At 35.1% G+C, this 22,156-nt stretch overlaps 1 protein-coding gene across 1 annotated transcript in view; it reads right to left on the minus strand.

Moving 5' to 3' along the window:
* The window catches only part of LOC150096137 (ribosomal protein S6 kinase 2 beta-like), a 335,208-nt gene that overhangs the window by 73,416 nt on the left and 239,636 nt on the right, over positions 1–22,156 (minus strand). Inside the window, exons 12-13 of the mRNA XM_090409619.1 lie at positions 21,915–22,049; positions 14,278–14,367 (exon numbers count right to left, since the gene is read on the minus strand). Of these exons, the coding sequence (XP_090265745.1) occupies positions 14,278–14,367; positions 21,915–22,049 (225 nt within the window). The remainder of the gene's footprint in view (positions 1–14,277; positions 14,368–21,914; positions 22,050–22,156) is intronic.

Consider the following 22,156-nt stretch of genomic DNA (forward strand, 5'->3'; position numbering starts at 1 on the left):
ATATCATCTACAGTCAGCCATGTTTCACTAATACCAATAACCTGTGGTCTGGAAATGCCAACCATGGCCAAAAACTCTTCCTTCTTGTTCCTAATACTCCTAGCATTAGTGTACATGAATTTAAGACCCCCATTAGCCCCAACCCTACCTTGATGCCTTATATTAACTATCCCACTCTGATTTGTTGTCCTTATTTGCTCTGGCATATTATATTCATTCTTACATTCAACTGCCTCCATAAGGACTGTATCTCTACCCACCCCCCCTAACAAATCTAGTTTCCCTGAATTTGCACATCCACTACATTCAGCAACACTTTCTCAAGTCTTCTTACACCGTAACCATTCAAATGCAAGCCATCCATCTTATATAGATCCTTTCGCCCATCAAACTCGCTCCACACATCCACAAATTCCACACCACTCGTCATACATAACCCACGCATAAAGTCATTTGCAATTATAGCCCTCCTTTTAAACATTTCACTGTCATACCTTGGCAAAAGTCTAATCATTCTAACTCTCTCACTCTTTTCTTTTGCTACCTCAAACAATTCATTCAGGTCTTCTATCATTTCCATTTTATCTCCTTTCAAATCATTCGTACCTGCCACAACAATCATTTCTTTCACCCTTTCCTTTTGCTCTCTAATAGACGCAGTTACGTCCTTTATGGTCGCACCAGGTTGGTACGATTTTGTCAAATCCTCTACTAACACACCTCGTACTAACGAGTCTCCATACAGCACTCTATCCTTCATTTTGTTCATGTTCACATTCATACGTCTATTTTTCCTGTCATACCTTTTATTATTGGTTGGTTCATTCAGTCTACTTTTGTTCATGCACTCTAGCTGCTGTTTTGCCCTTTCTATCGCACCATTCAACAACGCGATTTCACTCAATGCATCTATCTCATCTTTTTTATTCTCTGAGAAACCATTAATACTATCATTCACACTCTCACAATTCTCATGTACAACCTTGCCATTTCTTGTCATATCGCTATTTTCTTCATTCTGAAGTTTGACAAAAATATCACACTCACAATCCGAAATACACTTCAATTCCTCATTCTCCCTACATTTTCTACACTCATTCAATCCTTTATTATCATCTATCCACACTCCGCAAAGCGTACATTTCACAGCTAGTACACTGACTCATTTCTTTTATACTACCGTTCTTTGATAAAGATGGCGAACCATCATTACTGGCCGCCATTTTCCTTCGTACAGGTGCCATACTTATTTGCAACGTGTTTATCAAATTATAAGTTATAACACGCCAAAAACACACAAACAGATGCACTAAAATACGCAAGGCAAACAAAACTACGCAATATTAAGTAATATTATCAACGATAACTGAAAATAATACTTATCTTATCAGGAGCTTGCACGAACAGTACACACTACGATATAACCTCAAACTCAAAACAACTACCTATTATACCACCTATCTGAACGTTTTTATGCATAATTGTTTGAAGTATACATGGCACTTCTTTTTCTTGCTCACTTTTAGTAAAACATTATTATTATTATTATTATTTTAATGTCTGTCCTACCTTACAGCATATGAGCATAGGTAAATTAAGGATTAAATAATTTGGAATTCCTGCTCTAGAGGCCAAACAGGGAACTTTTGCAAACTACTTCAGGCTTCCAATAAGTAAGAACAGTAATATCATATACAATAAAAAAAGTCTACTTTTCTAGATTTCTACAACAAAAAATTTTCAACAAAAAAGTAATGAAAATCCAACTGAAAAACCTGCAAAAGGTTTCTAGATCCCCTTCAACATTTTATGTCTTTAACAGTATATCACATGTATATCACACCCTACTTATTCATTCAAACTAGAAATGTTATTCCTAACAGAGCATCAGCAAGTGACAACTACCATCTGCCTGAACTGTCCAAACTACACTTTTCACAATCCCTTTAGTTATGAGGGCAGTATGTGTGTATTTTACAAGATGGTAAAATGGTAACTCTGTCCCCCACCCCTCAAACACACACACAACAGAGCCAGCAGATGCCCTGAGAAAGGAATGAGAAAAATATGTGATGTGTAAAGTAGCTAAAGAAAAATCATGGGAAGAATTTGGTATAAAGATAGATATCAGGAAAATAGCTATTGAAAAAGCATAGAGAGGAGGAAATAAATCTGAATGGTCAGAATTAGAGAGGAATTTACCTAGAGACTGTGGACAGCCAGATTTATGCAAGCATAAATGTAGAGGCTAAGAAAAATTGTGGCAGCTTCTATTTGGCCTAAACTTGTTCAGGCCAAATAAAGATTGTCAGGATCAGAATTGTACTTTAACCCCTTAACGCACCAACTAAAAATCAGAAAGTGGTAGTTTTTCTGCCAATTTTTCCTTTGGGCAAGGGTGATTTGCTAGATCAAATTCATGTTTATTTGAAAAATGTAGAAATTGTTTTATGGCCTCGAAGGGTTTCCCGCTTTCATCTTCTGAACTAAATAACCAGTCTTGATCGCTATCCATGATAGGGTAATAAATATAATGTAAAAATAAATAATAAATAAATGTTATAAAATATAAAACGGTCTCGATGTAAACGCCGCTCTAGTGAACAAATGCAATTGCAAAACAAAGAATTGACATTCACAGATGATGACACAGCAGGCAATAGTGGACAAAAAATGAGCAAACGCAAACGAAATAGCTGATACACGCCATTGGCAACTTTTCTCGGCTGAAAGGAAATAGGCACAAAATTGTCTAGCGTGTATATTCGGTTGTATTTATATGTGAAACCAAAATTCACGGTCACATATTAACTCGGGTGCACGGAAAAAATTCAGTTTCTTGAACCCGAGTTAACTCGGTTCAGTGCGTTAAGGGGTTAAGACAAACAACTAAGAATTCATGGGAATAAAACAAGAATAGGCATTTGTGTTTTGCAGATCTGGAAAAGGCATATGACAAGGTTCTAAAAGAACAGCAGTTCAAAACACTAAAATTACATGGTGAAATGGGACTGTATTAAGCAATACACAGCTATATTTGAGTTGTAAGTCAGCAGCTAGAGAAGAAGGTACTAGATGGTGGTTGTGATTTAAAATCGGGTGTGAGAAAAGAGTGCATACTATCTATGCTGCTATTCATCGTCTACATGAGTCACATTATGAAAGTGGCATTAAACCTGATATCAGAATCAGAAATATCAAACTTAACTCTTTGCTTTATGAAGATTATCTACTCCTAAACAACTCCAGTGCAAGCACTCAGGATTCTTTAACTAAATTGAATAACAGCAGTAACAAATTTAGTATGAAAACTGGAAATAAAAATACAAAAATTATGAAAATAGACAAGAATGCAGAAAACTTCAACTGCAATCTCAGTGGAGAACCATAAGGAGAAGAACAATATTTCAGCTATTTATGTGCATGCTCAAATATGAAAATATAAAAGTTTTACAGTAGCTTCGATGCATACTTCAAGTCTTGGTTACACAGTCAAATTCTGGATGACTGGAGTAGAACTCTCATAGCACCCACCTGTAAGAAGGGAAATAAAACAATGTGAAAAATTTCCCTACCGAGTGTTCCAAGATAAGATCATGCAAGCAGACTAAAGAAGAAGCTAATACAAATTGCAAAAGTAAAAGCCTGGTTCAGGTCAAAAAGAGTAAGTCCAGGCTTTTATATCTCTTGAAGACAAATAGTTCAGAAATCATGGAAATATAACAAGGCTCTATTTTAGAAAAGGCATATGCCAAATTGCCAGGAGAAAAGGTAGATTATAAATGGGAGATTATATCAAGCAAATACAGCTGCATTTGAGTTTAAAAGGTATCTGTGACATAACTATAAAACAACAAATTATATTTTATTTTAGACAAATTATGGACTCTACAACCATGTTAGAAATAAATCGGCCGGAGCTCATAACGAGAGTAATGCGGAAGTAATTTTTTAATTGCAACTTCAGGCCAAGAACTGAATTAGGGTTATAGTTAACAAGTTGATAGGTGCTGCTGTCTGAGACTTCTTGGCCAGAAGATACAGTTAAAAAGTTACTTCTGCACTATGCTCATTCGCCGAGAGTTTACGGTTTACCAAAGATTCACAAACAGAAAGTACCACTCTAGCAGATAGTTGAAAGTATACACAGCCCCAGTTATCACTAGCCAAAAAACTAGCATTAACACTCAAGGAGTTGAGTGTTAACCCCCCTCCTATATTAAAAACACACAACACTTCTAAACAAAATCAGAGACATCACACTGGAATAAGATGATTTATTAGTCAGTTTTGATGTCTCTGCCCTCTTCACAAATGTCGCAATCAACACTCCCTCTATTAGAGGACAAATTCCCTCCTGATATCACAGCGTTCTTTGCACATGTATTATGTTCTGGCTATTTTGTGTGGCAAAACACTTTCTACCTACAAAAAGAAGGCACAGCCATAGGCTCACCATTTACCCCCCCCCCCCAATTGCTAACTTCTATACGGAATATTTTGAGCAACGTGCTCTAGATTCATCTCCTTTAAAACCCAAAGTCTTAGATACGTTGACAATGTTTTAGCTATCTGGCCCCATGGCTGCCAGATATTAGACAATTTCCTCAGCCACCTAAACAAACAACACAAATGCATACAATTAGCAATTGAGATTGAAAAGCAGAACACACTTCATTTCTAGATACACTTGTCTTCCTTCTGGCAGTCTTTCCTTCACTGTTTACTGGAAACCTACACTTACTGGCCAATATATATATACACAAACTCCCCAACACAAAAAATAAGTGTCATTAACACACTAAAAAACAGGGATTTGAAGATTTGCTCCAATGAACAAGCACTTAAAGATGGTTTAAAAGTTATCAACAATACCTTCCTAACAAATAGGTACAGCCAAAATACTATCAAAAAAATTCTCCACAAGACCTCACTTAAAAACAAAAATAAACTTAGACTACAATAAAACTGTAACCATTCCATACATTAAAGGGATATCAGATAAAATAAACAGAATATACACAAATACAACCTTAATTCTCATAGACAGGCTTATACGTTGGTTATGCATTACTAAATCACTTAAGGAATTGACAACGTAGATACGAATATAAATTAAATTACACTTTAATAAATATTTCCGATATTTCAGCAACGTCACATTGCCATCTTCAAAAGGAACTTACAAAAAAGTACGTGCACGTAGGCACTACAACACAGTAACTGAGAATGAAGTGATGAAGCTATTGTTCTTCTAAAAGTCCTGATGGTGCCCCCTAGTGGGCTAAGTAGGTGATGTAAGCCTCCCAAATTTGGGGTAGTATCATATAACCAAATTTGTTGAGGTTTGGAGAGTTTCTTAGGGCTGAAGCTGATTCCATAAATAGTCTTTCGAATTTGTATTTGCTACAGTGTATTACTGTAGCTTTCTTCCACCTATTCTGTGGCGTGTATCCAGAGCATGATCTACAAGACCAGAATGGCTGTACTTGTGAAAACGGATGTAGTCCTTGTGTTCCGAAATTCTGATAAAGGTTTGCCACTGAATCTCCAAGGTTTGGTTCTTGTTTTCAAACTCTTTAATTTTTTCTTGAATGAGTGTGTATATTAGTCTACAGTTCATATCTGAACCTTGCTCAACTTTCATTCGTTTTAAAACTTTCTTAAACACTCTTCTTTTCAAAATACAAAATTTTATTTTATCCTGATCAAAATGAAATGGTGATCACTTTCAATTTCAAATCCTCTGTATACTCTTGTGCTGAACAAGTGGGAAAACATCACTATCGATAATAACATAGTCAATGAGTTTTTTTTTTGCATATTCTCACCATGTAAATTTGTGCACATTTTTATGTTAATAGTAATAACTAGTCCATGTCCTAAATAGAAATCCAGCAGCCACTTATTAACTTTGCTCTTATCACCAAAATTTTCCCAAAACATTTCTATATGTATGGTAATCACTTCCTACTCTACTGTTCAGATCTCCAACAAGGACCCACTTTTCCTTTTTCATTGTTTCAGCTGCCTTCTCTAATTCCCGGAGGAAAAATTCCTCCGTTTCTTCGTTAGCAGAACCTTCTGTGGGGCACAAATGAGTTTCATTGTCCAGTTCCCCATTCTGATGTTTGCCCACATCATTCTACTTGTTGTTGTCTGCTATTCAAGAAGATTATCCTAATATTTAACGTTGAATACTATAGCTACTTCTTTTCCCTAATTGTTATTGCCTGAACATAACATTTTGTACTTATTGCTAAGGAAAGATCTCACCTGTTTTTGTCTTCTTTGTTTCAGTCCCACCTATTATGTTGATCTGGTACTATCAAATTCTTTTGCTAGTTCCAAAATTCTTTTCCATTGATGCTTCTTACATTGATAGTACCAATCTTGGAGCCTCCGTAGCTCTGTTGGTATAGACGAAGCCCTTTGGTCAGAAAGACCTGGGTTCGATTCCCATCCATGATATGAGGAATCTTTATCTGGTCTCTTTCAACTAAAAATGAGTTAGTCAGTCTCATACGGAGGTAGAGGGGCTTTTTCACACCAGAAACTCGGGGATTTTGTCCCTCAGAACAGGCAAACCAGCCCAGTGAACATACACAGATTTATAGTCATAAAATGCAAAATTAATCCCTCATTAGGAGGGCTCAACCAGTCCTAAGGGATAGTTGAAGAATGGGAGGAACCCCACACGAATAAATTAAAAGTACCAATCGTGAACTCTGCTGGTGTTGAGTTGGGATATGTGCTGAGGTTTGTTCTTAGCAGTTGACTTTGCGCTATTTATGGTTCCATGACAAAACAACAGGAGCCTTGCTTAACTGGGCAACACCCCAGCTGGCATGAAAAGCTGTCATGTTGTACCATCATTTTGCATTTTGGTTTAAGCCAATAAGAATACAATTTGGTTAACTAAATCTCAAATTGCCTGCCCATCCTCATTTGTTAGTATCTAGGTAGATACTTAACAGGGTACACTATGAGAAGGTGAGGATTGGACATTAGGTCAGAAGCTCTGGTTGATTCTCTGAATTCTTTAAAAGGTTATATCAAGGCTATAAAAAGCTATATGCCTTAAATATAAAGAGCCAATAGGCTTTCACTTCGGTGATGTAATATTATTTAAATTAAGGGGATATTAAATCCCACATTATTTCAAAGCCGAATAAGAAACTCAAAGATAGGAATCAAAGAGTGTCATGCCGAAACTCGAGCCTATTGGCTTTTTATATTTAAGTAATTTATGGGTGCCACCTTTTCGACAACTCGTATAGCAAAGTATAAAGTTCACTTCGCTATAACTTTGGTATTACCTGGTCTACCTACTCACTGATGAGACCTCAAAAAATGTCGAAACCGGCCTGGACAGTGACCTTCCACCATAATGTATAACATCTCTTAGGAGATGTGTTTTACATTATGGGTAATACTAAGAATAGTGATCAGAACTTTACACACCTTCGCAACGAGTTGCCCTAATGTTGAACTATGTGCTTTAACTTATGCTACAGTCTGCCGAAACTTTTATAGTTTGCTATATTCGGCATGAAACTCTTTGATTCCTATCTTTGAGTTTCTTATTCGGCTTTGAAATGATGTGGGATTTAATATCCCCTTAATTTAAATAAGCTATATACCTTTCTTTTAAAAGGATGTCTTTCTCGTTCTTTGTTTAGTAACCCCCAAACACATCAATGTGATATCTGTACAGTTCCTCTGTTGATTCATACACTAATGGTGGTTATTTTCAGTTCTTCTGAGGCTATTTTCAGTAGATAAATTTTCCTGATTGCACCTGCCAAAAAAACTACTTTAAGTAATGATGCTCTACAAGCTTAATTCCTTAAGTATATTGTAAATCACGTTCAGTTTGAGCCAATGTATAATACAGTTCATAAAGTTAAATCTCAAATTTTTTCGTCAATTCATTCACCATGTAAGTGAATACTTCCTAATGGAATATATCATGAAAAAAGAAACAAACTTAATATTGGATCATCAATCCTAGGTGGGTTGTCACATTCCTCATAGTATATAAAAATCTTCTAGTTATGAAACTCTGCTCCTTAAGGATTAAACATTTAAAGTAAATGCACTCTTAGTGTCTGCTTAAAATCCCAATAACTCTGTCTATGGATCCAATTCTGCTCTATTCACTGAACAAAGAAGAAATATTTAGAAAACACATACAATGCCAAAGAATAAGAAAGTTAGTATATGACAATTTGATTACAGAAACTACTCTTATCCAAATGGAATTAGAATGAGGTAACAGTATTTTTAAGCAGATTCAGACTTACTGGAGTAATTATTCAGAGAAACTCTAGCTTTCCAGAATAAGGAAGCTGCAGATATGATTTAAATGTATTAAGGAGGGTCAAAAAAAGTAACATTTAAAAAAAAAAAAAAAACTCTTGTAAGAACACTGCATGTTTCTAAAGGTAAGAGTAGATTCCTCCACCCAGAAATATATATATGTATTATAATTTTGCATCAGTGAAATTTCTCCAATCTCTATATCTTCTGCTGAGTATACAGGCATATCCCTGTCATGCATGTTAATTTCCAGACTACCGTTGTATAGTGAATCACTTCCTCTTCACTTGTAGATGCAACGTTTTTAAGCAGCCATGCATATGCATAAATGAAGCAATTATTTAAATAAAACTATCTAGTGTCAGATATGCAAATAAAAATTTAGAACAATTTTTGCAAATTTTCTGAATACCTTTGCTGAAAGAAACACACCAACCAGTTTGGTCATCAATCTACAGCAGCAAGTTTTTCCATTTAGGTAATAAGATTATCATGTTTACTGATAACTATAAGATTAACTAGTATAGCACTTTTCATTTAGAACTTTATCTTTGTTTTTAGCAACTGTAAAAAGTAGTGCGAGTTAACTTTAGCCTACAGCCTCTCTGTGTTCAACACACCATCACTAAATTTAATAATTTTAATCTTAGCATGTAATGTAATAGATATACAGGTCCTTTTCACTGGAGCAATGGCACCCTTACTTTGAATTTTATCTATCATTATGAACAACATTGAAATAAAATGTTATAAACAGTAAGAATTCACAGTGAAACACTAGAACATAGAGACACAGCATTAGAAAGAGTCTTTATCATCAGAATTTAGTAATTCTGATGATTCAATTTATATGACACATTTCAATTATGACCAGTGCTCATTTATGACTCCACCTTAGTTTGTACAAAGGTTTTTGCAACATGAAGCTGCCGTAAATAAATTTCAGCATTTGTGAAGTTAGCATGAAGTCTGTTAATGTGTAGAGTGCAAAGCTGGTGAGATAGAAAAACACAGCTTATGTATTACCATCAGAAAAAGTTGCAGCTTTAGTAATAGATCATTGATACATAAAAGAGGAGGTAAATAATGGAGCCTTGGATTATTCAGATGATATTTAAAAGGTATGCATGAGAAGTAAAAAACTGGATGATTGGGTAAGGTCTGCACATCTACAGCTGGAAGCCACTATAGCATGGATGTTTGTAGATATCTTTAGGTAGTAATGGTTTTCATTGCCTGTCATAAGACCATCATCATGCTTATCTGAGGCTTGAAAACATGTCTGGTCTCTAGAGGCAAGCTTGAGTTACTAATCCTTAACTTCATGGTAAGGATGTGTTTTATGTTTACATCCTTTCATATGTGGAAAAATGCTTAAAAAAATCACCACCTAATAGCAGTGAATTAGCCTTTCTAAGTGGAATATTTAATGAAATAGAACATATAACAAACAAACATATATGCTCACCCTGTATTATGCATATATCCAGGGTAAGCATGATGTGAGCAATCAGAAACATTAAAAAAGTATTTATATGAAGCTTATACTATTCAGAACACAATTTAATTCTTTTTTTTTAACCATGCTTATGATAGAGAGCTGTTGCACTCAATTGCTGCAATTCTTCAAGTCATCCACATTTAGTGGGAACATCCATATCCCTTTATGTAATAATTCCAGAAAAAAATTTAAGGTAAGTTAAATCTGTAGGTCCGCTCATCCAGGCAATTGCATATTCAAAAGATCTGTTGGGGGGAGGGTTCCTTGTTGGGAGATAGCAAAGGGTTGGACCTTAAGGAATGGTAGCAGTTTTAATTCCTTAAGTTGGACCTTAAGGAATTGTTACTGTTTGAAATAAGTACTGTAATACTGAAGTATTACAGTACTTATTTCAAGTTAACGTTCTTCCCTTTTCCTTAATGTGAAATTTAACAAGAAAATCATATGTTAATCCTTACCTCCTGACATCAACAGAACAAGGGTGATCAATAGTTAAAAAACTACATTGAAAATCAGACTCTTTCTAATGCTATGTTATCAATGAAGTCTATGGAAGGTCATGGATGTGTCTCTGTGTTAGGCATATGGACTTGTGATGGAAGTCACAGGAAGTGATGTTTTGGAGATGTAATGACTTTTCACATCTGATGTTCAAGTAAGTTGGAGGAGAGGAGAATGGCTCAGTGAATGGTCCCATTTCCAAAGGAATCATTTCCACGATTTCATTTCATCCCCAAAACTTCACTTCCTGTAATATTATGTCCAGTTGTAGGAAGAGACAAGTGCACCAGTCCAGATGCCTAACACAGCCACATCTGTGATAAGCTCTAATGGTAACAGAGCAATGGAAAGAGAGTCCAATTTTTGATGTGTTTTTTTTTAACTATTGATCACCCAGCAATTTTGATGGTTATTTAATTGATGTTAGAAAGTGAGGAATAACATGATATGCTTTTATTATTAAATACCACATGAAGGAAAAGAGAAATATCTTAACCAAAAAAAGGAGGTACAGAATGGAGCCTCAGATTATTCCAGATATTCAAAAGGTTCCAAAATAAAGTCACTTTCGCTATGCATTATAGGTAAAAAACTGGATGATTGGATGGGGGTCTCCACTACATATCTACAGCTGGAAGCAACTGCAGCATCAATGTTTGTAAATGTTTTTAGGTGGTAATGATTTTTATTGCCTGTTGGAATTATTTGTGGTGTGAAGTACCTTGAAAACATACTATGTCTGGTCTTGAGAGGAGAGCTCATACTAATCCTGAACCTCCCAGTAAGGATATTCTTTATATTTAATCCTTCTATATATAGAAAAATGGTTAAAAAAAGTCATGAACTAATAGTGGTCAATTAGCCTTTCCAAGCAGAACATTTAACAAAAGAGAATGCATAACGAACATATCTATCTAGTTTATGCATATATACAGGGTGAGAAAAATGATGTGAGCAATTAGAAACATTAAGAAAAAGTATTGAGTACAAAATTATGAAACTTGCACTATTCAGAACAGCAAGCTTTTTTTTTTTCTTTTTTAAACCACACTCAAAATACACAGAGCTGTTGCAATTTAATTTGGATTTCAGCTTTCATGAAAGGCAAAATATGAAAGTAAAAGTTAATGGAATTTATTCCAACATGCATTGAACTTGGGCTGGAGTCCCACAATGTTCTGTTTTAAGCCCACTCCTATTTCTCATCTATATGAACAATATCCATCCTCACATAATAAATGACACAAAAATGGCATGCCATGCAGATGATATAGCAATCTGGCACACAAGCAGTAATCCTCGACAATCTGAAAAAGTCCTAAATAATTCAATAAGAGCTTAGAAAAATGGGCGAAGGAACTTAAACTACAGATAAACCCAGAAAAAACAGAACTGAGCATATTCTCCACTGATAGAAAAAATAGACACAATTACAACCCCCAAATCAAAATATATAATACCAAAATAGAAAAAAACAGATTATCCAAAATACTTAGACCTAACCCTAGATACTGAACTGAGATTTACAACTCATATTACAAATATATCCAATAAAGCTCTTAAAAAGCTTAATATCACCAAAAGGCTTTGTGGAACAAAGTGGGGTGCAAAACCGAAGACACTCAAAACTACACACACATATATATACGACACTCATATGACCCACTATGGAATATGTCTCATCAATCTGGGCTCCAGCTTCTACTAGCTCAAAAGAAAAACTTGACAGAGTACAATCAAGAGCAGCAAAAATTATCACAGGTGCAGATTTAAATTATCAAACAATTTAAAAGCTCAACAAGAGTGTGGGCTTCATATACTAGAAGACAGAAGAAAATTCTCCACAGTTAAATTCACTAACAGAATCAGGAGCCACCAACAGGATCACATCTCACTCAGGACTTTTGATGCCTGGACAAGAAAATATAGACTCAAGAAATCATTTACATTACAATATGATCAAGAAATTAGAAAACAGATTGACTTAGAGCACCTATCCATTGAAATAAGCAAAGAGCCATTCTTTTCCATACCAAAAAATACAATGATAAACTTAAACCTCCTCAAACCTTGATCAAAAAAGGATTCGCAGCAAGAAAATAAAAGAAAAGTACTTGACACTATACATCACTTAAACAATTCAAACCATGTCATTGCCTACACTGATGGATCATCTGATGAAGCACTCAAGCAAGGAGGTTCAGGTGTTTTTCTAATTCTACCAGGAAGCATGGAAATGCAAATCAAAACCACAGCTGGCAAAATAGCTTCAAACTTCACTTGTGAATTAACAGCCATACAAACAGCTCTCAAATTCTCTCAAATCCAGTAATAAACATTACAGAAGGAACAGCCCATGTAAATATTTAAGGCAATGAAAGAGCAGACAGACTAGCCAAAGAAGCAAGATACTTACCACAAAAATTACACCCACTAACCAATGCTAATGCTGTCACCAAAATAAGATTGGTAAAATAAACTATCAAGAAGAAGAATGAAATCAGTGAAACTATCAAGAAGAAGAATGAAATAAGTGAAATTAATGAAAATAGAGAAATAACCACAGTCATCACCAGACTAAGGACAGAACATTTTAAAGGCATGAAAATTCAGTTAGACAGTAGTAGGAGTTATGAAACATGCAAAAACTGTCCAGGAATTGAACTAACACCTGTCCATATTTATTCTTGTCCAGCAATTGCTGCTGCTCTACAGAAAATTGACAATAACCCTAGAGAAAAGCTCTACTCCATGAAAGTTCAACAGATTGCCAAAGCAGTTCTACAGATCATGGTCATATCTAGCTCTTCAATAGACTCAACAATAACAACAGCTGTTGCAATCAATCCTTGAAACAGCCCTTGGCATATGCATTTGTCAAGTCATCCACATTTAGTAGCAATGGCATTCCATACAGTGCCCTTTATTTAATAATCCCAGTAGAAAAATTCAAGGGATATTAAATCAGGCTAGCACTGTACAGGATAGGCTGTAGGTCCAATCATCATATTACATATTCAAAAGAAATGCAAGGGGGGGAGGGGAGCGTAAAGTTGGTCTTTAAGGAACTGAAACAGTAACAATAGCTGAAGCAGTGCAGTACTTATTTCAGATTAATGTTCTTTCAAAAAAAAAAGTCTATAGAATGTCACATGTCAGAATCAAATTTTTGGCCTATCACCTGAAAGTTAACAAAGTGTGGATTTTCAGAATCCCATATGAATTTTACATCTGTTCACTTTTCCCGACATGAAACGTGGTTTCATCGCTGACAAGAATGTTGCATCCTTTTCAACGTGAGCTATTGTTTCTGTGCAAAATGTGAAGTGGAGCAAATTGTGTCAACCAGTGTAAAGGTATGCAGCAAATGTACAAATACAGTGAAAGGCATTTTTTGCACACTGTTTTCTGTAATATATCCTCCTTGTATGATTTGTGAGGTTTTAATAAATGACTGTCATACAAGATCAACTGTTTTCTCACTAACATGTGATCAGCAATGACTCTTCCCTTCATAGATGCAGCCAGTTTCCTAAAATTTGCAACATCATTTCTGAATGGAATTTGCAGTTGGAGGAGCCTTTTTATACTTCTAAATGTTGACTAAAAAGAGACAACAGAATTTGTGTAATGCAACTTCAAGATACGGCGGGCAAGGTATCACTTGCTATCTTTCTCCACACTAAAATTGGTAGAGCAGTACGTTGTGTGTGTGTGTGTGTGTGTGTGTGTGTGTGTGTGTGTGTGTGTGTGTGTTCACAATAACTTGGAGATTAATTCTTGTACCCACATAACTCAAAATGATTCCTATTTCAAATTATCTGTGTTGTATATTTTCCTTCTACTAACTGTTTCTTCATATAAACACTTTTAGAGAGACCATTTTTTGAAAGCATTTTGACTCACCCTGTATTTTATTAAACTAGCCATTAAAAGTGATAGGAAGGACTTACATCATACAATGTTACAATATTTGGATGATGTCCATATCTCAACAAGATTTCAACTTCTTCTTGGCAGTCTCTTTTTGACTTGTGAATAATCTGCAACAATTTGATAATTATAGAACAGTGATTAAAAAAGAATGCTTATAATTTAGTAAGTGAAGAGCATATCTCTTCTTTAATGCAATCAATTACATGCAAGACAAGTTTGACATCAAGCAAAAAACAAATTTTAATGAACATAATAAGTATTGTAGCATTGCTATAATTATGCTAATTAACAAAAGCAATTATCATTTTAAATTCTGTTAGTACCAAAAACATCCAGTTTTTCTCAAAATGGAGATGCATTCTCTTCACTGTTACATAGTGATCAGCATTTATTATGGCAGAATTATGGATACAACTGAGATAGGACTAATAAACAAACCCAAACTAGTAATCAGTTTTTGGTTTATGCTGAATTACAGTTACTACTCCAACACTGTAGCAGTTTCTATTTATTTATTTATTTATTTAATTATTTTTTTTTTTTTTATTTTTATTTTTTTTTTTACATACAAAGTGGAGATGGCTGGATGAAAAACAGTATCAAAATCTTATCGAATCAAATGGACAGACTACATATATAACTCACAAAAATTATAAGCATATAGACAAAAGGAATATAGAAAAGGATCTTAAAAAGACACTTGTTTTTGCAAAAAAGAAAAAAAATTGCATTCAATAAATTGAAATCGAGTATTATGAATGGAGGAAATTGTTTAAGGGCATGATTAGCAAGGGTGTTAGGGCTAGATTTTTTGCTCAGATGATGGTGAATGTGTGGAATGCATTGTTATAGGTGGTTCTGAGTACTTTGTCTGTGAATGAGTTTAAGAAAAAGTATAATAGGTATTGTGTGAATAATGGCTAGTGTGTCAATGTAGGGTCTCCCATGATGAGTCTTCTGATGCCATGGAGACATCCATAATAATATTTTATATAACACTAACAGGAATTAAAATTATTTTTCACTCATGAGATCAAATTTTCATTGCTAAATTATTTGTTGAGAAGATAATCATTTGACTTATGTCAAATAATTATTATTAATAAAGACCACCTAAGAGTCAAAGACTCACTAAGAGAGACTACATATCACCAACACAAGCTGTCACACTTTCTCTTAAACTCATTCTTAGATATACTCACTGCATAAACAGGCAAAGTTGTTTCACTCACTGCCTTGAGAGAAAAATTTAACATCCTTTCAGAAGTTTATAGATATATCATATCACTCCTCCTACTTACCAGTGTCTGCAGTCCACACTCAATGTCTTCATAATCTACATTCATAATCTCTGCATCATCTTCATAACTTTTTGCACTCACTCCAAAGCTCTTTCATTCCTTCAGAACTAAGTTCAAAACTGTGCACAGTAGACAAGACAAGGTGCATTTTATCAAGGCATCTTTATAAAAAGACAAAATGACCTCCTTATCCTTACAGGTCAATGTTCATTTCAGCATCATAATTATCCTCAGAATATTACTGCATTGTTAGCTATGTGACTGTTTATTCACCATAACCTAACTTCAGTTCATTCCTTCAGAACTAAGTTCAAAACTGGGCACAGTAGACAAGACAAGGTGCATTTTATCAAGGCATCTTTATAAAAAGACAAAATGACCACCTTATCCTTACAGGTCAATGTTCATTTCAGCATCATAATTATCCTCAGAATATTACTGCATTGTTAGCTATGTGACTGTTTATTCACCATAACCTAACTTCAGTTCATTCCTTCAGAACTAAGTTCAAAACTGTGCACAGTAGACAAGACAAAGTGCATTTTATCAAGGCATCTTTATAAAAAGACAAAATGACCTCTTATCCTTACAGGTCAATGTTCATTTCAGCATCATAATTATCCTCAGAATTTTACTGCATTGTTAGCTATGTAACTGTTTATTCACCATAACCTAACTTCAGTTTCTGAAACATAATTCCACTAATGTAACATGCCACTGGAAATATCAACCCAAAGCATATAACTTTGTGGATTTGCAGAGTGAGTTTGATGGAAGGAAGAATTTATATCAGGTGGAAGGCTTGCATCTAAATGTATTTGGTGTTCAGGAGTCTTGAGAAAGTGTTCTTCAGTGAGAGTTCAGAAGTGCAAAGTCAGAGAAACCAGAATGTTTTTTTTGGGGGGGGGGATTGCAGGTGAGCATAGGTTCAGGCAACCAAGAGATTAGTAAGTGGGAGAGTGATCATATGATGCAAAATGTAGCACCCCAGGTTCTTAACTTTAGTGGACTAAGTAACACAGGATGTAAGAGAGATTGTGAGATGAAGAGGTAGTGTAGTTTTAATATACAGTACTAATGCCAGAAGTATTTGAAATAAAGTTGGAGTTTTTGGCATTGGTTAACACAACTTAGCCAAAACTTATAAGCATCAGTGAAATATGGTTGACTGAGGTTCACATGGTCATAGGAATAGAATGCAAGAGATATAGTGTCTTCAGAGAGGCCAAAAGGAATGAGACACGAGAGGGGTTTTGCTTTATATAACTGGCTAAACTGTCAAAATAAGATTTGGATGTGTAACATTACACTTATCACCAATTAGAACAATCAGTTCTAATTGATGATTGTGAAACCTGTCTCAGCTAAGAATAAATTTGAATCATTCATTGATAGACCATGCCATGTATAGCATGTTGGCAAAAAATACCAGGGAAGTGAAAGTGTTTACAAAATGATACTAAATTATTAAAATCTGGAAGAATTTTAAGCACACACAATGAATTGCATAGAGTTTCTGGTTTGTCTTGGCTTAGACTACTATGGAAAAACAGGAAGATCTGCTAACATCTGCTTTGGAGAAGATAAGAAATACATTCGCTACCATTACTATGGCAAGTCAAGACTGGCAGAACACACTTTCGACATGCCATCACACAGGATCAGATGAAGAAAACCCATGTGCTATATAGAAGTCATTACAGGTCAGAAAAACTATTTTTAGAGTCCATGTGTTGAGGCTTAAGTGCTGTGAGGACATCATGTTGGAGGCTTAATGGATTGTATACAGCACTCAGAAAGGATTAAAACAGAATTTAATACTTCCTATAGTTCCTCTCAGTCACTGAGACATCTTCAGGGATTACAAAAAAACTAATGTAACATATACGCAAATACCACACAATACTAAGCCAACTATGTGGATGACACTAAAGTCCTATCTAGGTGGAGTGCCCTCTATGGCGGTTGTAGGTGGCCTGGAATGTACGGTGGGATCTCTGATAAGTGTTTCTCAAATCTTAAGAAGCTTAATGCAACCGTATTTATTTAGATTTGGTTGATTTCTTGAGAGCTGCTGCATATTCTAAAAATATGCCTCTCTCTTTTTTGAATTTGCAGTGGTGGAGCATGGTAGTTTTTTCCAAGCGATCCTGTGGGTTGTATCCAAGACATGGTCAGCCAGGCCTGACTGACCATAGTCATGGTTGCAGATGTATGACTTGTGTTCCTCTAGGTGGATGGTTGCTGAGAGAGGAGGAAGCTGATCTTTTGTAGAACGGATAAGGGTAGCCAGTTTGCGGTGTGGCTTAAATGCTGTGTGCAGGTTGTACTTTTTTAAAATGTTTTTTTTTTCCGATGTGCCACAGATGTAGGGTATGGTGATGGCATTTCTAAACTCTTTCTCAAGAGATGGCCGGGAATGGGGGAAGAACTGATTATTTTTTTAATACTGTGATCGCTGTAGCCATTGGAGAGGAAAGTGTTGTGTATGTGGTCGAGCTCAGTTGCAAGGGCAGTTCCACTGGAACAAAGATTGTGGGCTCTCTTGGTTAGAGTTTTAATAATGCCATATTGTTGAGCAGGGTGGTGGTGGGAGAGTTTGTGAATGTATCTACCTGTGTGTGTAGGTTTTCTATATACAGTGAAGGAAAGTGTACCATTAGGAAGCTGTGTAACTAAGTCTAGGAAGGGTAAACTATTGTTCTTTTCCATAGTAAACTGGATTCTTGGATGTAGGCTGTTGAAGTGACTGAAGAAGGGGTCTAATGTGTATGGGCCATGAGACCAAATAGAGGACACATTATCTACATATCTTAGCTAGATAGAAGGTTTGAGAGTGGCTGAGTCTATGGCTCGTTTTTCAAAATTTTCCATATAAAAATTAGCAAGAGGGGTGGGGTGGGGGGGGAACCCATGGCAGTTCCCTCTATCTACTTGTAGATTTTGTTCTTCAAGAAAAATAACCAGAATTGATGGTAAAGGAAACGAGATCTTAGATCTCGTTTCCTTTGCCATCCAACGAAGTGCTTTGACTGGATGATAAATTACTTTTTGGAGGCGAAGACTGGGCAAGGATATTGGCAAAAAAAATACATTAGTTTTTTTTTGTAAAAAACGTTTTCTAAGAGTATTAAGGTATCAGTTAAGGGAACGGTAAACAGTGAGGAGATGTCAAAGATTACCAATATGTCTGTGTTATTTAAGATTAGATTTTCTATTAGGGTTTTAAAATGGGTAGAGTTTTTTTATGTAGGATGTGGAAAGTCCAGTGAGGGGGATCAGAGAGTTAGCCAACCTGTTTTTACAGTTTATAGCAAGGTGCATTAGTGGCATCTACTATAGGTCTTAGTGGGGATTTGGGTTTGTGGATTTTTGGTAAACCATATATTCGGGGAGGACGGGAACAGAATGGTTCGAGTTTTTTCGTAATGTCAGGAGGCCAGGAAGATAATATTTAAATAAGTTTTTTAATTATCTAACTTGTGTTTTTGTGAGATTGTGTTCTAGCGGGATACAGGTAGAGCGATCTCTGAGGGCGATCTCCGTTTTTCGATTGTATTCTGTGGCATTACACTTATCCACTCTGATGATAACGATGCTTTTGTCTTTCCGTAATTTACTGAGAACAGTGCTTTGGGTGGACAATAAATTACTTTTTGGAGGTGAAGACTAGACAAGGATATTGGCGACGTCAAGTCTGATGTTATTTGTTATCTCCGGCACTAAGTGACAGATCCCACATTTGATATTACCCATTACATCTAACACCAGCACTTCTTTTGCACCAAAAGAAGTGCTGGTGCTAGGGTAGTTTATAAAGTACCCTGTTCCTGTAAGCTGGCGTACTTCGGACAGACAGGCAGATCAATAACCATCCACCTAGAGGAACACAAGTCATACATCTGCAACCATGACTATGGTCATCCAGGCCTGGCTGATCATGTCTTGGAAACAACCCACAGGATCGCTTGGAAAAAAACTGCCATGCTCCACCACAGCAAATTCAAAAAAAGAGAGACTATTTTTAGAATTGGCAGCAGCTCTCAAAAATCAACCAAATCTAAATAAATAAGGTTGCGTTAAGTGTCCTAAGATTTGAGAAACACTTATCCCACTGTACATTCCAGGCCACCTATAACCACCATAGAGAGGCACTCCACCTAGATAGGACTTTAGTGTCACCCACGTGGCTGGTTTAGTATTGTGTTACATTAGTTTTTTTTTGTAATCCCTGAAGATGTCTCAATAACTGAGACGAAATATAGGAAGTATTAAATTCCGTTTTAATCCTTTCTGAGTGCTGTATACAATCCATTAAGCCTCCAACATGATATTTTTAGAGTCATCAATGGCTACGAAGCATTCTCTAAATATAAAAAGTATGGTTACAGTAATTGGCCAAAAACTTGGGAGACTGTCATTTTAAGATCATCTCCTATTCAACTGTAATACATCTTTTATTCAACATTAGAGGGTGCCAAAAATTAGGCTTGAGATGTTTTTGTCTGTTACAATTTGAATTGTTTCACTTACTCATTGTCACATGTAAACTGTAACATGTTGTTTTGCTCCAGTTAATAACCATCCTTCTATAAATTTGTTTTGTGGGTGTTGTAATACCATTAAAATTTACTGATATTGCTAATTGTAATATCAATACATTTTTTAGTTTATTTCTTAGTTTTGGTTTTCCATATCCTTTTAATTTTCAATTTTTCCTTGTAGCATAGAATGAGTACCAGCATTACATACACCTGCACATTCAGAATTTTATTAATTTAGTAAAATCATTAAAATGCAGAAATTTTAATAACAGCTACAAAATCAGATTGCAATTTTGTAGATATGTTATTTCCAGTATATGAATAAAAATTACTGTTGCTTTCCCTCCACTTTTTGCTGCTAAGTGTTCTACTCTGAATTGTGATGGGGTAGCAGTAACTTGTGGTTACAAGTGACTAAGTTAAAAAAAAAAGTAGTTTTTATTTGAAACATATATGTTGGAATGCTAGCATCATAAAGGCAATTCTAGCACCACTGATATAAAAAATAATTATGACAGTTTTAATGTTTGTGTCAGCATTATCCAGATTGTATATATCTTGACAGCAACTAAATGATCAACAAATTTGCCAATGGTGGTGAAGAATATGAATGAACGTTTTACACTTCACCATGCACAGAGAACAATTCAGACTAAGAAAAATCCCCCAGTTTTCATTCACAGATGCAGAAGATCAAATTTTAGTAAACTAAAGAACAAGTAATTTTGTCTATTGCAATATGTATCACTGAGTGTCAAAAGTATATTACTTACAGTATGTCAGAAAGCACAGTATTTATTATTTTGGGCTTGCTAAATTCAGCTTTTCAACTAGAAGAGAGGTTAGGAAGAAATATACAGGCAAGATCCTGACAGCAGTATGGAGGGTGGAGAGGATTACAACCAATGCCATAAGGCCAGCATATATATGTTCCCTGGTTGTTTTGCAGAAAAAAAAAAAAAAAAAATCAAACTTCCTAGATCTAGGAAAACACAAAAGTTGAGGTTCATAATAGTGAACATGGTACACAACTGCTGCCTCATGATGAAATCATAGCTTTTCCCTGCTGAATTCAAATTGGAATTGTATACACTTATTTAATAAGCACTTATGATTCTTTGTGTTCTTGTGCTTATAGAACTGAATACTTTTCTGAAAAGAAAATTTAACTTACACTAAGTGTTAGTAGCAGCATTTGTCACAGAAAATTAAAACTAATGAACTTATTTTACAAACATGGTATACACACATCTGTAATACTGCAAATGTGATTAAGTGTGATGTTTTGTAAAATATATGTTAGGACCCAGTGCACTGCTAATACACAAAGACAAACAACTTGAAAAATAATAGCAATATTTAGAATTACTGCAGTAAGTCAGAGAAAGATGCATACATATACACTTCTAATCACTTATAATAATGAATAATGAAATGTATTCATCATTATAATTCTGCAATGAAATGTATTCACAAGAAAGACTCTCTTTTAAACATGGTTGAGTATGTCCAGCTTGACTGAATACAAATATAAAATTAATTAACACTAAAATAACAGCTGATATTGTTGTTCTGTTCAATTTGTAAATTTTGTTCTCTCTCTCTCTCTCAACCATAGCACTGCAGAAATTAAATTATGGACCATTTGTCATTATTTAGAACCACTGTTCCAGATAATGTCTTAAAAGAATCATCTCTCTTCTGTAAAAATCTTTCTTCAGGTCCTTTATTTTTTAATTATTAAAGTAGAAGCAAAAAAGCGTGCATAAAATTGATAAAGCACACCATATTAAAAAAAGAATTTTATACCTTTACGGCATATTCTTTTCCAGTTTCTCTATGCAGACATCTTCTACAAACTGAATAGGAACCTGCTCCAAGTTCTTCTTTGATATCATATTCTTTACAAATTAGTTCTTTCTTCTGAAAAGTTCTTTCTGGAATCTGGAAAATATGATTTTTATATAGTGTAACATTAAATCCTATGGAAATGCCTATGGAAACCAATATCAAAATGTAACACATTTAATAAAAAAAAATATATTTTTGTG

Source organism: Typopeltis vanoorti, chromosome 19, assembly GCF_054136105.1.
Source record: "Typopeltis vanoorti isolate ZY-2024b chromosome 19, IOZ_Tvanoo_1.0, whole genome shotgun sequence".
Lineage (NCBI taxonomy): Eukaryota > Metazoa > Arthropoda > Arachnida > Uropygi > Thelyphonidae > Typopeltis > Typopeltis vanoorti.